This window comes from Trichosurus vulpecula, chromosome 6, assembly GCF_011100635.1.
Source record: "Trichosurus vulpecula isolate mTriVul1 chromosome 6, mTriVul1.pri, whole genome shotgun sequence".
NCBI lineage: Eukaryota > Metazoa > Chordata > Mammalia > Diprotodontia > Phalangeridae > Trichosurus > Trichosurus vulpecula.
This window is the reverse complement of record NC_050578.1, coordinates 256,390,738-256,407,492: the sequence shown is the minus strand read 5'-3', so window position 1 is coordinate 256,407,492 and position 16,755 is coordinate 256,390,738. Positions and strand designations below refer to the sequence as shown.

General features: G+C 46.5%; 1 protein-coding gene across 4 annotated transcripts in view; it reads right to left on the bottom strand.

Annotated features, from left to right (window-relative positions):
• Positions 1-2,108: 2,108 nt before the first annotated feature.
• Positions 2,109-16,755, bottom strand: part of TSPAN18 (tetraspanin 18) — a 236,810-nt gene continuing 222,163 nt past the window's right edge. For all 4 annotated transcript variants that reach the window (XM_036765449.1, XM_036765452.1, XM_036765450.1 and 1 more), the window contains 4 exons: positions 12,368-12,466; positions 10,207-10,389; positions 5,516-5,599; positions 2,109-2,343 (listed from right to left, as the gene is read on the bottom strand). In XM_036765449.1, coding sequence (XP_036621344.1) covers positions 2,296-2,343; positions 5,516-5,599; positions 10,207-10,389; positions 12,368-12,466 — 414 coding nt within the window. In that variant the 3' untranslated portion in view covers positions 2,109-2,295. The remainder of the gene's footprint in view (positions 2,344-5,515; positions 5,600-10,206; positions 10,390-12,367; positions 12,467-16,755) is intronic.

The window sequence follows — 16,755 nt, the reverse complement described above, 5'->3', positions numbered from 1 at the left end:
TTCAACATATTTCACATGGCAGGAGACTGGGCTGGGAGAGGGAAGTGGGGAGGGCCTCGTGGCACTCAGTCTCTAGGGCCTCCAATTAGACAGTGACAGATAAAAGGGAAAAGGGGCAAATCAAGGTTGGGGAGAGGGGGGCAGGGGGATGATTACTAAAAACAAGCAGCAGCAGCAGCAGCAGCTCCGGCCCTGGGTCTAGTGGGGACCCCACTACTTCCCGCCAAAGTTTTCTTTCTTTCTCCAAAGAGTCAGTAGCTTCTGAAAGGGGCACTGGTTTCTAACACAATTGGCAGACTATGCTGGGATTAAATCTCCCACCAACCCCATTCCCTCACCCTCGACTCCCATCCCCCTTTGGATAGGGTTGAGTGTGGGAAGAGCCGGAAGGAGAGGAGAAAAGCCTCCCATTTGCCCCACTCTGAGTCTGGCCTAGATAGTATACCACCATTCCTCCCAAACTTCACTCTGTACCCCCGTGAGAGGAGCTATCCCAGCTCATTCCAGGGTCTCATCTTCCCTGTTTCCTCAGAAAAAGGCTTTTGGGTCTTTCTGTGGCCTCTGCTGAAGGTTGCTTTTTTTTCCCCTTTCTTACCAGGACCCTTCTTGGGGGAGGGATTTGTTTTCATTTCTTGGGTCTGGATGACAGCCCTACAGGGGTCCTGGATACTTTGCTTGGGCGCAGCCTTTTCCTCTGGCTTTCTCAGGAGGAGGGCAGGAGAATGAACAGTCCGTGGAGAAAGAGAAGGCTAAGAGAGGAAAGAGAACCCAAAGGAGGGCGGCAGAACCCCAGCACGCATTTTCACCTGCGGCAGGAGGGGAGGTGTACATACAGCCTGAGGTTTCTGCCCTGCTGGGAGCAAGACTTCTGAGGGCAAAAAAAAAGCATAGCGCTATTGTTGTGAGAGCCAGAGCTGAGCACATGCCAGTGGGTGAGTCCAATAGTGACCACCATCTCCATTGCTGCCAGAGATGGGGTGGGCAGGTCAGCGTGTGCCCCCAGGAAGGTTATGTTGCTATTTCTAAACTCCTCACTCTGAAGCAAAGCTTGACTGCCCTATCCTAGTCTTAGTTCTGGAGGGAGGAAGGGGGGGCAATACTCCTCTGATTTCACCTCCTCTAGAGCAAGGCTGGTGTGGAACGGGTGGAGGGAGATGACAGACAGAACTGAGGACATTTCTGCCTTCAATGGGTGACCTCAGGCATCCATTGCTCCAAGCCCTGGTTGGCTGCTAGCTTGGTTTATGGCCTCCAGCAAGGGAACCATGGGATATAGTCAAAATGGCCTAAGACAGAGAGTTCAGATCCTGTCTGTATGATCTTGGGTAAAGCACGCAGGGGCCCTGAGCTTCATCTGTACAAGTTGTTCTCCAAGGTCCCTTCCAGCTCTAGACCCATGATCCTATCAACTGCTTTCCCCAACACTGTGAGAGAGTTGGGGGTGATGGGGTGGCCAGAAGTAAGGTGGTGATAATTATCAACCCTGGGCACTTTTTTAGAGGGAACAGAGACTAACTCCAGTTTCCTCTATCCAAAGATCCTCAAAAATCTCTGCCTTAGGACATGCCCCTCTCCTTCCATCCCTACCCCTGTCCAACCCCCCCTCCCCAGGTGAGTTCCAATTTCAACTCATCTTTCCAAATGACACAGTATTTCCAAGATTGCCTGGTTTGTAGTGTTCCTTCCAGAAGGGCAGAATCTTTTTGCCTGCCTTCTCAGCTTCACTCTCTTTCTACTTCTTGCCCTGGGGCATAAGACCCATCCATTGCCCCTTCCCCTTGCTATCTCCTAGGCCCCAGGTCCGAAGATATCCTGCCTTCTCTTGGCCTGGTCAAACGTGGTGGCTGTAGTCCACAAGACTGGCTCTGTGGGGTGGTCATGGGGTCTAGCTGTACAAGGAGCAAGAATGCTGGGAAATGCCTCCCCACCATCATGCTGCCAATGCTCCTTTGGTCTTTAGTGCAATCCACACCTGGTTGGCTTCTGGCTCCTGGTCCCTGGGCAGGGTGCCCTTAGGGAGAAGCCCGGCGTTCATGTCCAGTGCGCAGCACTTCTGATTCTGGGCTATCTCCTTGGCCAAGTATATGTTACAACAATCTTTTTCTTCTTTTCTTCATTTCTTCTTGTTAAAAAAAATAGCTATTTACTGCCCAACTTCTCTCCATCCCCACCACCCGCCCCCTGCCAGCTTTGCTTTGTCTGGATCAGGCAGGCAGGCAGGGGTGGGGACCATAGGGAAGGGAGGAGGCAAGGCAGGGTTAGCAATCACCAGGAATGGGAGTGGTAGGATCCTCTTTACTGGATCCCTCGGAAGAGGCACATGGCAAAGATCATGGCGAACAGCTGGAAAAAACAAAGCAGGAGACAGAGTCAGGCTTTGGCTGCTAGCAAACTTGAGCCCGGAGTCACCTCTCAGTGACAGTGGAGGAAGGCTTTTGAGGTTCTGTCCTTTGTCCCCATCACTCCCTATTCTGTCTCATATATGAAATATCCTCATTACTGCCCCCCTCTCCCAGTAGAATAGAAGTTCTTAGAGGACAGGAATGTTGTCATTTGTTTTTCTGTGTCCCCACACTCAGCACAGTGCTTGCATACGTGAGGTCCTTAATAAATGTTTGTGAAATTGGGTTGAGTGGAATGGCCTGGAATGAGAGAATTTCCTGAATGTGAATTTCTTGACTGCCTTATTTTGCTAGGGGCCATGCTGCTCTCTGCTCTGGATACTGCCTAGATGAAGAGTTGTCAGCTAAGGCAGTGGGATACAGTAGAGAGTGTCCTGGCTCTAAAGTCAGAGGACCTGGGTTCAAATCCTGCCTCTGACACTCACTATCTGTATGACCTTGGTCAAGTCACTCAAGTTTCCTGGGCTCACTTTCCTCCCCTGTAAAATGAGAAGGTAGCTCTTTGATCCCATGGTTCTGTGTTGCTCTCATCTCTGGGCATTATACTGACCAAAAGAGCTCAGGTAAGTCCTTCCCAAAATGAGTGGAGCAGGGGGATGTGGCATGGATCTCTAACAGCATTAGCAAGCCTTGGTTGGACTACCTGAAGAAGGAAGTTTTGGGAGGCAAAAGCAAACAATGGAAACTGATCGATTGCCTTCCTAAGGCAAAATTTGGGGCAACTTGAATTTTCCCATCTCCTCAAATAGCAGCTTGAAAGTGTGGGTTAGAAGCTGTACCGATGCCGCTCACCAAATTTGACGGCTTTGGAGACTGGGCATTCTCTTTCCTAAAAATATTGTATGAGATTTCTTGATTAAAAAATAAATGAAATGAATTCGCACAAATATTGCCTGCTTTGAGGGTTTTACACCACTCCCTGAAAAGACCGAGAATCCATAGGGAGTAGCTTGGTGAAGGTCAGATATCACTGCTTTGATTATTTGTTCTACCTGACTATGGCTCTCTTGGGCCTTTGGGCTTACCAAAGTAATAACTTTGCAATGATCTGAGGTTCCCTCTCTTGCCTCCAATATCGAGAAGCTGAGAAGGAGGAAGAGGGGAGGGAGGTAGTTCCATTGATAGAGACTTCAGCTGACAGATAACACTACATGTACAGGCCAGATTCATTTAGCCCTTTTGAGGCGGAACATTTAGCCTTATGGACAGAGTCTGGTATAGGCTTACCTATTAGCCAAGAGGAAGGGCAGAGAAACTGAGTTTTGTGGGAATGTGGGACTAGCTTTAACAAATGACTAGTGAATCTAACAAAAATTCTAATGGCACAGGCATCAAAATGGGGTAAGGGTGAGAACAGAACATTTAGGGCAAGAGCCATAGAAACCTCCTGGAAATGGATGCAGTGGGAAAGATGGCAAGCTGCTGTAGGCTGGCCTAAGGCCAAGAGAGGAATCTCTGAGGCTCAAGTGTGGGCAGCGGGAAACCCCAGGCTTGGGAGTCAAGAGACCTGGGTTGGAATCCCAGCTCTGACAATGACTGTCACGTAACCTTGGGCCTACAGGATTTAAGTTCTCTGAAACTTGATCAATCTACCTGTAAAGTGAAGATAATAATATCACGCCTACCTCTCAATCCATGATAGGGTAAGCACCTTGTAACCCTTAAAGGCCACAGAAAGGACCATTATAATCCTATTTCTTTATCCTGGGTAGAAGAGGGAAATGGTGATAGGGGCCAGTACGCCTTTGAGTCAGCCATGCCTGCCAACCGATGAAGCCAAATTATAGTTACAAGGAATATTTTCCTGCTCTACAAGCCCTGCCAATTATGTACACCAACCTCTCTCAGGGGTGTTGGAAAGAAAATGCTTTTGTAAGCCTTAAGGCTCTGTGGGAATGTGAATTGCTAATATGATTAATAATGATTATTATATCAATAATAACCATTATTAACTCCATCAGAAAGATGAGAAGAGTGAGAGAGTAATGATGGGTTGACTTCACTCTGCCTCCCTTCCTACAAAAGCCCTGCGAGGCATAGAGGATCGATGAATGCTGGAGCCTGAGTTGGATCTTAGATGTCTAGAGGTCAACACCCTTATTTTGAAAACCAAGGCCTAGAGGACGCATGACTTGCTTAGAACAGGTGACAAGCAGCAGAGTTGTTGAGCTCTTATGCCTTCAGGTTGAAGGCTCTTTACGTCATACTGGGAACTGAGATCCAGAGAAGTTATGAGTATGTACTGAATAAAGGGAAGCAAGGTTTTGTCCATCTCTAGGTCAGGAGGGTCTGGAGGAATCCCCCAGGACAAGTGAGGGTTGGTGGTAGCTACTATCCCAGAGAATGCTGGAGTCCTGCCTTCTCAAGAAGAATGAGTGGGGCTCAGCCTGAGAGTGGTTGACTCTCTCTTCCTATGGGGAAGTCTTTTTTTTAACGGGCCTCTACTTTCATGAAGCTCTGTACCAATCTACCTTGGGGTGGCACAAGGAAGACCTGAGTTCAAATCTAGCTTCAGACACCTACTAGCCTTGTGATTCTGGGCAAATCACCTAACCCTAGCTGGCCTGTTTCCTCATCCGCAAAACAGAGGCTATAACAACACAATTATTTGGAGGCTCAAATGTGATAATAACCCTTAAGTACTTAGCCTAGTGTCTGGCACATGGTCAGTACTATATAAATGGTAGCTATTATTATTCTGTTATTATATTAGAGGCCACGGAATTCAACCCCCTCATTTTACAAATTAGGACACAGGTCCAGAGAAGTGACTTGCCCAGGGTCATTCAGTTAAGGAGCTTCAGGCAGTCTTTGAGTTCTTCTGATTACACCATCTATGTGCCACTTAGCCCTCACATCTTGTCCCTGAATGGAGGGATGGTGCCGCACCATCTATAGCCTTCATATCTTGTCCCTGGAGGGAGGGATGGTGCTACACCATCTATGTGCCACTTATCCCTCACATCTGGAGGGAGGGACGGGTGCCATGGGGGTCTTGGGAAAGGAAATCATGAGGGGAGCAGGAAGGACCAAAGCTCCTGCCAAGTGGGCATGGGGTGTCTGTGGGATGTGCCATATGGATACAAAGGCATGTTGGGGCTGACATTGCTTACCTCAATAGCCAACACACCGATGGCGAGGGCTCCAGCAAGATATACATACGTCTCAAAGGAATTGAGGATCACAGTGTAACAGCCCTAGGAGGAAAAAGACAGTAGGGTGAGGTCAGCCCCAGCCCCAGAAAACTCTGCTTTTCATTGAAGAATAAATGACCCAGGGTAAGGAACTTACTAGCCTGGTGAGCTGCATTGAGGGGAGAAACTCACAAACCAGAGAATGCTGCCTATAAAGCTGCTGATTAGAGTAACTAACATAGGCAGAGACAGAGAGGGAATGGACCTTAGCAGCCACTTAACCCTGCAGAATATACTGGACAAGTCACTGTCCGGGCTCTGCCTGAAGATCCCCAGTGTGGGAGTGCCCACTGCCTCTGGAGGCCGCCCACTGCCCATCTGGCCAGATCTGATTATTAAAAAGTCTTTCCTGACATCAAGCCCCAAGTGGCCTCTCGCAGCTCTTGATTTTCAGAGCAAATTGAACACATCGAATCCGTCTTTCAGTGGACAACTCTTCAAATGAGTGAATACAATTACCATGCCCTCCCCTCCCCCAGCCTTCTCTTCTCTAAGTTAATCATTCCCAGTTCAACCAATTCTCTAATCCATGGATTCCAAGGTCTTTCCCCATCCTGGCTGAGCTCCTAGGTACAATACCCAGCTTAGCAATATCTGTCTTAAACTGTAGCTCCCAGAACTGACCACAGTACTCCTGATGAGGTCTGATCAGGGCAGACTCACCCAACACTCCACCAAGGAACACCCACTAACAGGAGGTGGGGGGCAGGGAGCACAAACAGGCACATGGGAGAAACCACTGAAAACAACTAGACTCCCCAAAGCCAACCACTGAGGCACACAGAGGCCTCCCCTGGCTCTTTTCATGAGAGTGACCTGCCCGTCAAAACAGTCACCTTTCTACTCTAAGGACCAGACTAGAAACACTGTGGGCTAGCTCCTTCTTTTTTTAAGAGGATGGTGACAAGCAACTTTGCATGGGGAGAGACAGGTGCCCTCCTCGGGGATACTCGCAGCACCTGCTGCCTTCTTCCCCCAGAGCTCCAGCTGCCCTGCCTTCTTATTTGTGGCAGAGCAGGGCTGCCTTTCCATCTTCCCCCAACATCACAGATGTTCTTCTGGGGGAAGCCTGTCCCAGTCTCTTTAATTCTAGTGCCTTCCCTCCCTGTAGTTTTTCCAGCCATATGATTCATTTGCATGTAACTGTTTGCATGTTATGCATCTCATTAGATTGTAAGCTCCTCAAGGGCAGGACCTGTCTTTTGCCTTTCTTTGCATCCCCAGGGCTTAGCACAGTGCCTGGCACATAGTAGGTATTTAATAAATGCTCATGGACTGACTGAGATGTGACCCCTAATCAAGGCAGCAGTGGAAAGTGGCATGGAGGTGGCACAAGGAGCTCCACAAGGCTCTTGATGGGTGGCACATTCAAATGGGGAGGGAGGGCTAGCCTCAGAGAGCAACATAACTTGTGCTGGCTCGTCCCCTGTGAAGACCAGACTAGGCTGGCTGCAGGGTAACCCTGGGCAGTAGGGTGCAGGCAGAACAGCTGTTCTCCAGCTGCTGAGTCCCCACCTACAGTTAGGTCTTCCCTCCAAGGCTCTTGGGCTTGGTCCCTCCCCCACTCCTAAGTCTTCTCCAAAACATCTGGTTAGAAGTCTGAGGTATTGGGTGTGGCCCTGCTTAGTGCCTTGGCAATCCAATCCCCAGAGTAACTGAAAAAGAAAAACAACACTCCTCTATTTTCCTGAAGAAAGACAGAGGGGTTGTAGTTTCTGGGCTGTGCTTTGGCATCCTGGTTATAGTTAAATCTAGAGGTTGTGGTTAGGCTGGGGGGGAAAGAGGAGGGGGGGAGGAACAGGGCTCAGGGTCTCCTCTTTGGGGTCTTGAGATCTAAAGTTAGAAGTGACATTAGAGTCCATCTATGGAAAGATTTGGATGTCAAAAGAGCTGGATTCAGGCCTAGTGAGTGTCAGGGTGACCTTGAACAAGTCTCTTCCTGTCTGGGCATCTGTTTTCCCCAACTGTAGAATGAACAGTTAGACTAAGTGACCTCTAGGGTCCTTCTTCAGCTGCTAGCCATTTATAGACCTCTTCAAGGATTACGAAGTACTTCCTTATGTTATCCCAATGGAGGAGGGAGGGAGGGAGAGAGAAGAGGAGGAAGGGGAGGAGGGAGGAGAAGGAGGAGAAGGAGAAGGAGAAGGAGGAGGGGGAGGAGGAGGAGGAGGAGGAGGAGGAGGAGAAGAAGAAGAAGAAGAAGAAGAAGAAGAAGAAGAAGAAGAAGAAGAAGAAGACGAACAAGAACAAGAACAAGAAGAACAAGAAGGAGGAGGAGGAGGAGGAAGAGGAGGAAGGAAGAGGAGGAGGAAAAAGACAGAGACAGAAAGAGGGAGAGAAATAAGAGAGACAGAGAGAGACAGAGAGAAACAGAGAGAGACAGAGAGAGACAGAGAGAGAGACAGAGAGACAGAGAGAGACAGAGAGAGAGAGACAAAGAGAGAGAGAGACAGAGACATAGACAGAGACAGAGACAGAGACAAATAGAGGAGAGGAGAAAGAGACAGAGAGTTAGAGACAGGGAGACAGAGACACAGAGAGAAACAGAGAGACAAAAAAACCAACAATTAAAACCAAAATGTATAAGGTGGGTAGGGTTCAGGTAGGTGGTAAGGAGGCAAAAACACACACACACATACAGGCCTGATTTCTAAATAAAGACCAGAAATCTCCTTTTCATCTGTTTAGAAATCCACAGCTGGTGTGGCCCCAGTGTCTTGTCTTGCTGCACTGGAATTTTGTCCCACAGAGCATGAGGGGTTGGCTGTCTGAAGGGCTGGGAGGGATGGGAAGAAGTAGCCACAGCATAGTAGAGGCAGCATTGGCTTAGAAACCAGAAGCTCTGGGTTTGAATCCTGACTGCCACCACTCCCCATGTGACCTTCAGGGAGGCGCTTCTCCTGGGTTTTTGATTCCTAGCATGAGAAGGGTTCAGGCAGAGCAGGAGTTTTTAGTTTTTTCTTGTGTTGTGAACCCCTTTCAGTCCAGTGCAGTCTATGGACTCATCTCAGAACAAAGCTTTTACATAATTGAAGGAAATTCTAACTTTTATTGGAGATTAGTGAAAATAAAGATTCAGGGGCAGCTAGGTGGCACAGTGAGTAGAGCACTGGCCCTGGAGTCAGGAGGACCTGAGTTCAAATCTAGCCTCAGACACTTGACATACCTACTAGCTATGTGACCTTGGGCAAATCACTTAACCCCAATTGCCCTGCCTTCCCCCTCCAAAAAAAGGGAAAAGAAAGATGCATATTTCCCCTTTAAGTTCATGGACCCCTTGAAATCCATCCACAGACCATTCCTTAGTGGTCTAAGTTAGATGACCTCACCAGTCCCTTCCAGTTCTCATGTTCCAAAGTCCACACTCCACTTTTCTGTTAGAGTGATTCCAAAAGGAAACAGACTTCCAAGGGCAGTAAGTTCCTCCTTACTGGAGGCCTTCAAGGAAAGGCTGGATGACCACTTTCTTTTAGGAAAGAATTCTTTTTCAAGTATGAATTGGACTAGACAGCTAACAAGGGTAGGAAGTGACTCAACAACAACCAGTGAAACAACTAAAAGATTAGTCCCTATTCCTAACAAACCATAAAGTAGGCACTATTTTTTTAATCTCCATTTTACAGATGAGGAAACTGAGGCTGGAAGAATTAAACTGTCCTGACTTATAGTCACACAACTAGCAGGTTTCTGAGATAGGATTCAAACTCAGATCTTCCTGACTCCAAGACCAGGAGTCCAAAAAGATTCTTGTTTAGGTAGTGAACTATATATTATAATATAATATATAATAATATATTATTAATATACTGTATTAATTAATATATTGATATACTATATTACAGATAGTATGTAATATATATTATATATAAATATATATATAAAACACTATATATATGTGTGTGTATATATATATATGTATATATATATATTACAGGGTTACCAAAATCTTTTCCAAGTCTAAAATTCTGATTCTTTGAAAGTTTAAGTACATTGTTTAAATCCACCAATTCTTACGTGCAAAAATGTTTATCCTTGGAGAGAACTCCTCATTTACTCTGGAGGACAAGGAAAGCCCCCATGATCTTGCAAGTCTGAGATCAAAGGCTTTGTTCCTTATCCTAGTGTATGGATTGCACAGAGTTCAGATTATTCATGTCTCAGGTCCACGTTAGACTAGATGGCCCCCAAAGTTGGAGGTTTCAGTTATTCCTGAAATTCCGGAGGCGGTGATCAATCAGGTCAGATTTCCCTTAGAGAAAATGTGCCCCTTCCAATGAGTTTGGTCATGTTCATTATAGGTTGCGCCAGCCTGCCTAGTATGGAAGTGGGGCACACTGAACCACCACTTCCCAGGGTCTCTCCTGCCTCCCTCCTCTCACCCTTTTATAAACTGGAGCCCCTGAAGCAATTCAGCATCTCTTTGGCACACAAGGCTTCTACATTGGATCCAACAGCTCCACAGTCTCACCTGGCCATTGCTTCAAAATTCTTTATCATTTGCATACTCCCAGCTTTATGTATTTAAAGAGATCCTGAACTATCCCTACTGGCACCCCCCACCTTTCTCCCTCCCATTATCCTTCCCAGCTGTGAAAACCTGTCTGTTCTACCTGTTTGTTCAAGGAGCGATCTCTTCCCAAGAGGCACTCCTCCCTGTTGACCAGCAGGCCATCCCGGCTCTGGGGCTCTCTCCGGCAGCAGGCCTCTGGGACCTCATCTCCATTGAAATTCAGGAGGCGGTAAACTGGGGCGGCCTTAAAATCTTCAGGTCCATTGACCCCACAGCAACCAAACTAAATACACACAGACATACACACATGGAGAACAAGGAGATAGTTTACTTAATGGAGGCTAAAGAATGAATACCAAAACACCCAATATTTATTAAATATTTACCGTCTACAAGTTCTTACAGCTTTCAGGGGAGAGAGCAATAAGTCATCTCTTTCATGAGAGAGGTTGGAGTCTTAAGACCTGAATTCGAATTCTGACTTGGCTACTTAACTACCTGTGTGACTGAGTAAGTCTTTCCCCTTCTCTGGGCTTCAGTTTCCTTCTCTGTCAAATGAAGGGGCTAGACGAGATAATTTCTGAGAATCCAACCAACACTGAAGTTCACAATTTTTTATGAGGCAGGGAATGAGCTGTAGGGTCTAGAGAAGGATTGGAACACAAAGATTGGCACATCTTGGGGATGCCATTTAAGCATCAAACCCCAAGAGAGTAGCCAAGATCTTACCAGTCTGAGATCAGAGGCTTTCTCCTTTTCTCTATGTTCAGGTTACATATCATTTAATCTCCCTGGGCATTTGTTTCTTCCTTTGTCTACTGAAGGCATTTTACTGGGGGACCTCTAAGGTCCTTTCCAGCTTGGATAATACTAATCACTTGAATTTAGATAGTCCTTTAAGGTTTGCCAAACTCCTTACAAATATAATTTCATTTGATCGTCACCACAACCCTGGGAGCTAGGTGATATTATCCCTCATCTAGAGATGAGGAGATTGAGACATAGGTTAAGTGACTTGTCCAGGCCCACACAACTACTCAGTGTCTGAGGTCAGATTTGAATTCTGGTCTTCTTGACTCTGGGTACCTTACTCTATTCATTGTGCTAACTAGCTGACAAAAATAGGAAATGAATTTGGTCTCTGAAGTTGATGCTAATACAAGACAAGAGAAAATCAAAAGGAGTTAATTCTTGGCTGGAGCAGAAGTTGAAGCCTTCTTTGCTGATTGGATTTCCACAGTTCTTTCCATTTGTATCTAGGGGTTGTGAAGATAGGGTCCCCCTTTTGGTCCTTCTAAGTCAACAAATGAGAGAAAATGCTCATCACGGGAACAAAGGATTTGGAGCTGGGATGGCCCCTAGAGACCAATTCCTCCAACTTCCACAACCGGGATGGCCCCTAGAGACCAATTCCTCCAACCTCCACCACTCCAGGTTAGAAAACTAAGGCTTAGCTACTTGCTCAAAATCACCCAGCGAGTAAGAAGCAGAGGTCGTATTTCCAATGAGGTCCTCTGACTCCAAATCCCAGCCCTCGTGTGTCTCTACAACACTGTGAGTGCTCCTGGTCCTCCCTCCCCACCCTAGAATCCACATGGAGGGGGCAAAGTACCAATAATTGGAGGAAGTACAGAATCTGGAGAAGTTGGGAAGAAACAGCATGGGTGATGGCTATGGGAAGGGGCAGGCTGAAGACCTACAACAGCCACCCCAAGGGAAGAGATCCAGGGAATGATGAATAAAACAAAGACGTACTATGCGTTAAGAGGACCCCAAGAGGAAACTCCAAGAGATGAAAATAATTCCACATTAATTATAAGAATCCAAGAGAAAAGAAGAATTCAAACACAAAGACACCAAGAGTGGATGGAGTGCCAACTAATAGAAATAAGTAAAGAGTTAAAAAGGAGATAAAAGAATGAAATAGGAGCTTATTAGGAAAAAACAGAAAGGAGAATCCATGGTTTAGAGCAGAAGCGTCAAACTCATTGGCCACAAGCACAGTAAACTGCCCGGTGAAGGACAACAAGATTAAAATGTAATTGGGAAATGTTTAACAAAATAAATAAATAGAATACAACACAGGTAATGTCAGTTTGTGGTTTTCTAAGTCAATATTCAGTGCCCAGGGATCCATTTCTATTTGATTTTGATGCCATTGACTTGAAGGCCAATCCCCAAAACCTTATGAGGAGTAACAGATGCCCAGAGAAATCCAGCGAGGTACACTGCTGCTCCACACAACCTCCTAGGTGACTCACCGTGATCATGACTGAGTTCCAGGTAGCGGAGAAGACATCTGTCTCATTGCTTCCCTGATAATGCTTGGTCAGCTCCTTGGTGAAAAACTCTCTTGTCAGCTGAGAAACAGAAGGAGGAGAATAGGACATGAAGACCCCCAAACCCACACCCAAAGTCCTCACTGTACCTTAGAGATCATCTCTCCCTGTCTCTCCTACCTCTCTCAATCTCCAAGCACAGGTAGACACTAAGGCAGGACACTTCTGCTTCTCTGGGGAATAGGATTGATTCAATTCAATAACATGATAAGCATGATTAAGCACCTACTGTTTGCCAGCCACTATGTTAGGCACTGGGAATATGAAAACAAATAAGTTTCTTCTCTTAAGAAATTTATATTCTACCAGTCAACAGAATCTGAGAATCTGAGGTAAGGCTTATTGGGTCTCTTTCTAAGATAAACATTTGGGGTGTTGCCACTCCAGGCCTCATAATATGATTGCTCCAAATCTAGAAGGGACTTAAAAAGCCATGTAGTACACCTGTCTTATTTTACAGATAAGGAAACTGAGGTCTGTGGAGGGTAAATGACTGGCCCAAGGTCATACAACCAGAAGATATTAAAGGGTGATTTGAGAGCAGCTCTTCTGACTCCAAGACCAGTGCAGTATTCACCGGGCACAGACCCGGCACCTGACTCTACTCCTCCTATGTGGTTGGGAAAGTTTGTCCAGGGAGGGGACAGACTCGGTCATAGGCTTTCATCAGTAAAGCAACCAACAAGCCAGCATTTGCTGAGTTCCCGCTGTGTGCGTAGCGCTATACAAGGCCTGGGAGATAAAACCCTCAGCGGGCTTGCTGTCTGATAAGGGGATAAGCTCAGGGTGTCTCTCCTGCAGAGAGTCAAGCACATCTCCAGGGCACCCCAGGTCTGAAAGAAATCAGGCTGCAGAAGAGCTGGGGACCAGACTTTTCCTCTGGGATTTCGCAGGGCACTTTGTACACGTTCTATACTTCCCTCGCTAATGTACTTATCATGTAAAGTCAGTGCCTTTCTCTACAAGAGTTCACCTCTGATGCCTCATCGTGATGTTGGGGTGACCTTGGAGGACTGGAGACTTGGCTGGGGGGGCACAAGCTTTGGTAGGGCTACCAAGCCAGAATGACTTCAAGGACATGCTAGGTTAGTCTATGAATTGAGGATGAGACTCCTCCCTTCCTTCTCTCCCTCCCTCCCTCCCTCTCTCTCTCCAGTATAGCAACCTTCCTTCTTTCCTTCCTTCCTTCCTTCCTTCCTTCCTTCCTTCCTTCCTTCCTTCCTTCCTTCCTTCCTTCCTTCCTTCCTTCCTTCCTTCCTTCTTTCCTTCCTTCCTTCCTTCCTTCCTTCCTTCCTTCCTTCCTTCCTTCCTTCCTTCCTTCCTTCTTTCCTTTCTTCCACATGCACACAAGTGTTTGTGAATGTCTTCCAAAGTATATGTGTGTGTATGTGTGTGTGTGTGTGTGTGTGTGTGTGTGTTAGCTTGTTTATACCAATGGGTATAACCCTAGAACTCATGACTTAGTCCTAGACTTCAGGAACCATAGAGCATAAGCCCCTTGGTGGTTGGGTGCTGGTTTCCCCTTGTAGTTTTATCACCAGCATCCATACAGGTGAGATAATATATCAATTATTTGAAGTCTGTCACATGGAAGAGGGATTAGACTTATTCTGCATGGCCTCAGGGGGCAGAAGCAGGAGCAACCTCCACAAATGAGAATCAGAGCTGGGGGTTGTAGTTCAACAGAACAATAGAGAGAGGGCCTGGCTAGGTGATATAATCGATATAGGGAAGTCCCATATGAGGGCACTCCCTCCACTGATGCAGGTTGTCACCTTCTTTGCAGTCTCTAACTGTAGGGAGGTGCCCAGAACATTTTGAGGTTGTGATCTGTCCTGTGACAATGTCATTCTATGTCAGAGGCAGGGCTTGAACCTGGGTCTTCTTGGCTCCAAGCATGGCTCACTATATCCTACAACCCTTGTCTTTCTCAAGAACAGGAAAAAAAAACCCCTAATAATTTAGAGTCATCCCAAGTAGAGTGGGCTGCCTGGGAAAGTAGTTTGCTCTCCCATGATTAAGGTCTTGGAGGAGAGACTGTGTGATCGCTTATCATGGCTATTGAAAAGTTGATTTATTTTCAGCTATAGCACTGGGGAGATGGAAGAAAACAGCATTTTTAAAGGGCCTACATGTGCTAGGCACTGTCCTAAGGACTGGATATCTTTCTGCCACATCTGAAATTTGGTGGACTCTTAAAATGATACAAAAATCTGAGCAACTATTGCTTGTAATGACCACAGTGATAGAAGAAGGCTAACAGGATGTGGTGGTTAGAGGGCTGGCCATGCAGTTGGGAAGACAAGGGTTCAAATCCAGCCCCTGGAGCTCACTGGTTGAGTAGCCACAGGCTAGCCCATTAACCTCTTACTGTTACCAAGAGGAACTGTGAATCTTCAGTGGGGGAGAGCTTCCTCACTGGGAGTTCTTTACACAGCTCCAGACCACAATAATAAGTAATAATAATGATGATAATAAATACCTACAGTTAAAACAAGTACGAGACAGGGTTTGAACCAAGGTCTTGCCCGCAAGCCCAGGGCTCTACCTGTAACAATAGACTGGAAGAAATGCTTGGAAGGGACCACAGAAGTCATGTAGTCCAATCACCCTCATTATACAGGTGAGGAAACTGAGGCCCAAGGAGGCTACGTGCCTTGTCCAAGGTTACTCAGGCAGGGAGTGTCAGGATTTGAATCTTGGTCCCCTGATTGTGAAGCCATACTGTACTAGTAAGCATTCAGGACAGAGAACCAGAACCACTGACAAAGCTTTAGGGCTCCCAGACTTTCTTTTAGTCTGAGAGTTCTTAATTTGGGTTCTGTGAACTTTTAAAAAACATTTTATAAACATTTCAAAATAATTGTTTTTCTCTGTAATCCTATGTGTTTTACATATTAAAAAAGTTAGTTTGAGCAGGAGTCCATAGGTTTTAACAAACTGCCAAAGGGGTCTACGGTGCCCAAAAATACCCTTTTCTAGCTCCTTTCTCTCGTCCCCCACCTTTTTCCCAGCCTGGATCTCCTTGGGAAGCATCACTTCACCCTCTACTGCTGGTGCTAGTCCCTGCATTAGCCAGCAGGTGGCACTGTCTGAGCACAGCAGCTCCATCCCGAACAGAGAAGAGGGGTCAATCTCAGAGACAAGACTCTGGACCCCATCCCCTTCAGTAGCCAGATCAGCCTTTAGGGTAGCTATGCCCTAGTTTCAAGTGGCATTGTACTCCTCGGTTTTCATTCACCCAAGCATTTGAAACAGGAGAAAGGCACCTGCCGAATCCTTAGCTTTCGTGCTTGGTCCCCCCTCACTGTCCACTAGATGGCTATACATGGCTGTCAGATGGGGACATGGGGAAGCCGTCAGCCTACTAACTCCTCTGACAAAGATCTGATTTCTGGGAGATTCAGATGCAGCTCCCCTCAGCCTTTATAGACTTTCAGTGTTCCTACAGGGGAGGAGGTTGGAAGGGAATCTTCCCACTCTGCCTGGGCCTTTATTTGTTTATTTTTTTGGTCTGTCTCCTAGGATGCCCTAACTCTTCAGAATCTGCCTTTAGATGGAGCAGAAATAGGATGAGAGGCAGCCTGGTGTAGTGGACAGAAAGCTGGCCTTGGAATCAGGAGGACCCAAGTTCCGATCCCATCTCTGACACACAAGCTACCTGGGTGACCCTGGGCAAATGAAAATTTGTCAGTGCCCCAGGCAGCCCTCTAGACTAAAAACTGCTGAACAGCTGCTGCTCTTCATCAGGAGAGGAAAGGGGGTTTCCTTATAGGGAATTTCTCATGCTGATGAAATCATAGGTCTTGACCAAAAAAAATGTCATGAATGTTTTATTTCATTGCTCTAATAAAAACCCTCACATTTCTAGAGAACCTTGAGGTTTACAAAACTTTTCTTCCCCCATAATAATCCAGTGAGGTAAGTAGTTCACAGATGAGTCTGGTATAGTGGATAAAATGCTGGACTGAAACAGTTAGGAAGGCTTGGGTTCAAATCCTGCCTCTAACACTACCTGGGCAAGTCACTTAACCTGAGTTAATTTTCCTTATCTGTAAATTGGAGATAATAATATCTGTAGTAAAGGTATTATTATTATTATAGTATGGGTTCTCAAACTTTTTGTTGTTGTTCATGGCCTGGCCGTAGTACTGTTCTTTGCCATAGGGAATCCTGGCCCAGTACTGAAGAGTGGGGAGGGAAATTCTTATCCTCCCCCCCCCCATCTGTCTGTCTCTGTCTCTCTCTCCAGTCCATTATTCCATGATTCCCTGCTTGGTCAGCCAATGTTTCCAGGGAAGGAGAAGACA